The sequence below is a fragment of the Perca fluviatilis genome, chromosome 14 (genome assembly GCF_010015445.1).
Source record: "Perca fluviatilis chromosome 14, GENO_Pfluv_1.0, whole genome shotgun sequence".
Taxonomy (NCBI): domain Eukaryota; kingdom Metazoa; phylum Chordata; class Actinopteri; order Perciformes; family Percidae; genus Perca; species Perca fluviatilis.
The window spans coordinates 33,982,066-33,988,360 of record NC_053125.1 but is presented as its reverse complement, the minus strand read 5'-3'; the positions used below and the strand labels follow the sequence as shown (position 1 = coordinate 33,988,360).

At 42.4% G+C, this 6,295-nt stretch overlaps 1 protein-coding gene across 3 annotated transcripts in view; it reads left to right on the top strand.

Annotated features, from left to right (window-relative positions):
• The first annotated feature begins 321 nt into the window (after positions 1-321).
• LOC120572783 (coxsackievirus and adenovirus receptor-like) overlaps positions 322-6,295 on the top strand; it is a 34,788-nt gene continuing 28,814 nt past the window's right edge. Inside the window, exons 1-4 of one of the 3 annotated variants that reach the window (XM_039822219.1) lie at positions 322-1,509; positions 2,754-3,083; positions 5,258-5,374; positions 5,886-6,242. In XM_039822219.1, the coding sequence (XP_039678153.1) occupies positions 1,461-1,509; positions 2,754-3,083; positions 5,258-5,374; positions 5,886-6,242 (853 nt within the window). In that variant the 5' untranslated portion in view covers positions 322-1,460. The remainder of the gene's footprint in view (positions 1,510-2,753; positions 3,084-5,257; positions 5,375-5,885; positions 6,243-6,295) is intronic. The other 2 variants (XM_039822218.1, XM_039822220.1) reach the window with 2 other exon arrangements.

Here is a 6,295-nt window from a genome sequence, read left to right as displayed (position 1 = left end):
TCATGGTACTGGTTGTATCCTTAAATTTGTTATTATTATGTTGTATTAAGGGGGAGTTGGAGCACAGTGTTAAGGCCTATAACCATGGGCGTCAGTTTAGTCTGAAATGTAGCCTACTGGGGACAGACACGCATCCATGTTCTTTCTCTTTCGCTCAGCTCAGGTTCTGAAAGACTCTGTCCATAGATTACTAATGTAAATGAATAAAAACGTGGTTTAATGTAGCCTACCAAAACAACGATCAATCATCACCACATTTCTGGTTCGATTTTCTGACAGTTTTCAGTGGTTATGAGGACCAATATGAGCGAGAAATTTGGTAATCATTGTTTAGGTAGCCTACATTAAACCACGTTAACCTTTTTCATCGCCATAGGCGCCAACGAGGAATAAACGTTAATGTGAGATAACTGATAATCGTTGGATTTCGGTTTAGTTTTTTTGACAGGCTTAAGTGTTCATGACTAGATATGGCCATGAGAGATTTGGTGATCGTTGTTGAGGTAGCCTACATCGCACAGAATGTCAGACAGTGTTGTAAGAGGAGGAGCGATCAGCAGAACAACAGCTGGGTCTGTGCTGCGATAGAGGGAGGTTAGGGAGGTTTTTGTCGATTTGTTGGCATCTGTCGCTCAAGAATTATGTGTTATGAACTTTATTTATTTTAACTAATGGAGCTCGAGGTTTTCAAAAAAAAAAGTGGTGTGTACAAAATGAGTCATGACGAATATATATATATATATAGGTACGCATCCGCCTATGCCGCTGTTTTGCGGTAGTTAACGTTGCTAACCTGTATCACCATCAAAGACTAACTATAGTTGTGAAATTAATAAAACTCTGGCCTGCTGATAAAATAGTTTTGGGCATTCATCTTTAAATTAACCCGCACAGCGCATCACAGTAGCCTGCTTTAGATTCTCCTTCAGATTCAGTTTTCCGCCTGTAACCAGAGCTGTAGTCCCGCCCCTCTGGTGCAAATCCACCCAGACTGCCAGCCAACCCCTCCCACTGGGTTGTATAACAGGATATAGTGCACTCATTGACATATAGGTGCTAGTTCCTTAGATGGCAGCAATGCAACTTTTTGGATGCCGGCTGCCGTAAAACCCCAAAGAAGAAGAGTAACCTACCAAGTACACTCCCGCACAGTAGGTGGCGGTATGCACCTGAACGTTATTTGCAATCCGCCATTAAAGAAGAAGAACCTACCCCTCCCTTGTGCAGCCGGTCTAGTGCAGCGCTGTAAAAGTCCTTCTCCGTCCATATACAGCCAGCCCCTTCCTGGTGAACTGTCGGTGGTAATTAAAGAACCATCACAGCCGATCAGAGCCACCTCTGCTCCCTATAGTCGTAGCGTCGAGGAAATACTCTAAACATATATATTAGTATATTATACTGTCAGAGAGAACCGTGTCGGGATACAGAGACTGCAGCAGATCGCCTCTCTCTCAGCTCTCATGGCTCCATTTCTGCTGCTGTTGTTCCTTCTGTCTGAAGCAGCTTCTGGTAAATATCAGATTGTATTGTGAACAGATTGATGGACAACGTTAGTAATGTTTATTCATGTCGTTCTGGTAAAATAGCTGCAGCTTACCCACATACACGTTTTATTGATGTGATTTGTAGCAGCTAACGTTAGCTAGTTGAGCAGTTAGCCAGCAGCTAAACGTTAAAGGGGGCGGATATCATAACATCACCGCAGCCAGCCAGACTCGGAGTCCCGGGGTGATGCGGTCTGTTCCCCCGACGTTACTGCCGGTATCACCGTTATCACCCGGTGCTGGAGTTAGTTCTGGCTCGGTTCGGATGAATGTTGTAGCTAGGCCTAACCTTAAAACGCTAACGTTTCCCACCGAGCATTAGCATGAGCTTGTACACCACTAACAAGGTATAAAACAGCACCACACCTCCACGGTAGCATCACGAGGGTCCCTACATGTAAACAGAAGCATTGAGAACTGTGTAAGTGTACAGTCAGTTTATTAAAGAGAGTTTATAAAGACAGCAGCGTTCATGTTTACATGCGGGCGCCATCTTGGACCCGTGTAACCGTAACACAGCTCATACTATCACTGCTTACCTTAGCCAGCCTACTGCAGCAATATGGCTACAATAGTGTGATTATCCATATTTGGAATACATGTTAATTAATTTAAACATTTGAATTGTATTGGTTTACTTTGTCCACAAGTCTGCAGTACTGTGTGATGTAAGTGCTAACCAGCGTAACATTGATATATTGCAAGACAAAATCAAGGACTCGTTATTTTTCTGATAATTTAATTAATATCAAAACATTTCATATTTATTACAGCTTCATAAATAATTAAAGTATATAACACAGGTTAACCACTCTACCTTAAACATTTTCTTCCTTAGACTTTTCCTCTCAGTTAGAGGTGACATCAGGCTGCAGCGTAGTCTCAGTATCTCCACGTACCTCCGTATGTAGCCACGGAGTAGATTTAACTCAGAAACATGAAATGGTCTTTAGGGCTGAGAGACCCTGACTATGAAAGAGATCAGATCTAATATTAAACAACATTTTCTGAAGGATTAGAGCTGAACTATTGATGATTCATGTCAACACGTATCTCAGTGAGGAGCTTCTTCATGTGTTGACCTCGTGGTAATAAAGTCCTGTGATATCTCTGATAATTAACATGTGTTACACCTGATGGAGGTCTTTAGAAATAAAGAACCACCACCCAGACTTTTATTGATTACTATTGTTTATTATTGTTTTTCAGGAGAGCTTGTGGTACCAGTGAACCCTGGAGATGATGTCATTCTGCCATGTCAGGCTGCTGGTTCCTCCATCAGAGTTGTGGAGTGGACCAGACCTGACCTGAAGCCAGATACCGTCCTCTATTACAGAGGTGGACACTTGACTCCAGACGACCAGCATCCATCCTTTAAGGACAGGGTGGAGCTGGTGGACAGAGATCTGAAGGACGGAGACGTGTCTTTAATTCTGAAGAATGTGAGCAGACACGACGCTGGAACATACAAGTGTCGAGTTAAATCTGGTGTTACTAACCAAATCAGACTCATCAGGACCATCCGTCTGCAGGTTCCAGGTGAGTGAGTCTCAGTGAGTTTCTGAGTATCAGGTTGTAGCTGCAGCTCCTCTAGGGTCTCCCATGATGAGTCAGACAGAGAGAGAATCAGTTCAAATCATCTCAACATTTAGAGAATATTTTACTCCTGTAAAAGTACTGCAAGAAAAGTTACCTTAAAATAGGGCTTTGACTCTGAACTTCGTTATTCGAATATAAGTCGAATGTTTGATATTCGAACGAATATTAGGTAGCCCTTAATATTCAAACTACAGCTGTGCTCGATTGAAGAAATTCTTAGTCGACTAACACTCATTCAATTGTACCGACTAATCGATTAGTTGATTTAATCGACAGATCTGTAAATCTGAGTTTCTCCTCAAAGAGTCGTGCTAAAAGCACCACTTTAATTCTTGTGTTTACCAGAGATGTGCTCGTACGTTTCTTGGAAATAAGTCATTCAGCATGAAAACAGCATCAGACATGACTAATGGACTAAAGAGATCTAAGTTGACTAAGACCAAAACCACAGATTAGTCGACTAATCGACTAAGAGGGAGCAGCGCTATAAATAACTGCTTAATTGAATGCAAATACTGTTCTAAATTCTCTTGATTGTAAGATACTAATTCATCAGCCCAGTTGCATGTGAAGTATTGCATTGACTGCTTTATTGACTGGAGGTGAAACTTGGAGCTGGCTGGGATTAGCCCAGATCGACCCTCTCTGGTTTTAGTAGAATTGAAACAAATTTATAGATTATACACAGAGAGAGAGAGATGGCGCTAGGTGAAGCATAAAACATGACTAATGGACTAGAGAAATCTAAGGTGACTAAGACTAATGGACTAAGAGGGAGCAGCCCTAATTCAAACCTGTTATGGGCATTATTTTTTGTAAATATTTTAGCTTGTCTACTCGCTCTGAAGTTAGCGGTAATCACCGTCACTCTCTCTCTCTACACATACACACACACACACACACACACACACACACACACACACACACACACACACACACGCATACTCGACACACACCAGCGTATAACCATCAGACCTCTTACGTAGGCTATGGAGAAAGATCTGATCTTCCTGACGAAAGCAGACTGTGTTTAATCCAGGGTCTGACTTATAATAATAATAATAATAATAATAAACAGTTGTAGCAGAGTGTTGTTCTTCTGAAAACATCATTGCCTGTCTGAAGGCATTTAATGTTCAAAATATTATTAATAAAAATAAATATGATTTTTGGGCAGAAGTCAAAGCCCCACCTTGAACTTAAAGTACTTCCTACTTTCAATAAACCTTCCTCAAGTAAAAACCAAATGACCTGATCATTGACATTCCATTCACTATGCTAAGCTAAGCTAGCAGCGGCTCTGCCGGACTAAGACAATGCATGCACTGAGACACAATACGTTGGTCCACCTACCTACATCTAGAGGAGACGGTGATTAACACGAGTTCAACAAACGGTGACGTGTTCCTTTAAAGCCCCAGTGTGTAACGTTTATACTTGTTCATTATAAAAATCTGTGTTGCCCGTTTTCATAAATATGCACCACTACTATCGCTTTCAAGTATTCGTTTTGGCTTTAATTTTTACATTTGCACTACCATGAACTGGGGTAGACGCTCCATATACATGCGCCATCTTGAAATACGTTAGCCGATAAGGGACATACAGAACATAGTGCTCCGCGCGCTTTCGCTGTCGCATGATAAACTCACAGGTGCTGCTAATGGGTATCGTAGCTCCCCGGCCCCGGTGGAAAGTTTGAAGAAGGAAACATGGAGGACCACACATATTCAAAATCAATATTTCAGGAACTGGAGTCTTCTTCGCCCAGAAAAAGGATATTTATATCGGGGAAATGCGGCGCCACACGCCGGCCAAAAACAACGGCACGGGCCGCCACTCGCGATCGGGGAAATGAGGCGCCACACGCCGGCCAAAACAACGGCGCGGGCCGCTACTCGCAGGACACGGGAAATGAAATGCCACAATAACGAGACGGGACACGCCGACAAAGGTACTGCCACACGCGGGGCGCGATCCCCGGTCTCCGGCGTGAAAGTCCTGTGTTTTATGAAGGATATATAAAACTGTCGTTCATTTTACATAGATAGAGGTCATAACCAACATGCTAACTGACTAAATAACTGAATGCAATTTGTAATTGTTTTCTAAAGTAACCTCATCACTGGAAGAAACACTGATGGACGAAGTCGTACTGGAAGCCATGTTAATCTTGGAAAAACACGGCCACCGTAGGAGACACAACGCGCTCGGAATGGGCGGGGCTCGAAGTTGGTTGTTATATACAATTTCACCGCTAGATGGGAGTAATTCTTACACAATGTAGCTCTAAGGAGGAACAGAAATCTACAAATCATTTGTGGATATCTGATTTTTTTTTTGGGGGGGGGGGGGATATCTGAAATTGAAAGTCTTAATAACAAAAGTGAAGTAATTTGTCCGAGGAAGAATGACGATATGTTCTTTTAGACTAAGAAGAATTTAAATATGGGTATCTGCAGTAAATATCCAGTATAGCTATTAAATTGTCTGTGACGTGCTGTGTTGTGATTGGTGGATTTAAACAATAGGAAACGGATGTTTTAAACCACTGTGGTGCTGCAGTCACATCTGTCTATCTGTCTCTGTCTATCTATCTATCTATCTATCTATCTATCTATCTATCTATCTATCTATCAGTTTTATATCTGTGAGAGCAGCAACACATTTCCTACAGCAGGACACCTGGAGTCTGTTGTTCTGACTTCTTATTATTAATAATAGTTTATTATTGTTTTTCAGACGAGATTGTGGTACCAGTGCCTGGAGATGATGTCATTCTACCATGTCAGGCTAATGATTACAACATCAGAGTTGTAGAGTGGACCAGAGCTGACCTGGAGCCAGATACCGTCCTCTTATACAGAGATGGAAACCTGGAGACATACTACCAGCATCCATCCTTTAAGAACAGGGTGGAGCTGGTGGACAGAGATCTGAAGGACGGAGACGTGTCTTTAACTCTGAAGAATGTCAACATCAATGACGGAGGGACATACGAGTGTCGAGTTAAACCAGCTGGTTCAAGACGTAGAAAGAGAGGCATCATTGACTCTGAGCCAATCAGGACCATCCGTCTGCAGGTTCCAGAGCCAGCAGGTGAGTGAGTCTCTCTCAGTGAGTTTTTCTGAGTATCAGGTTGTAGCTGCAGT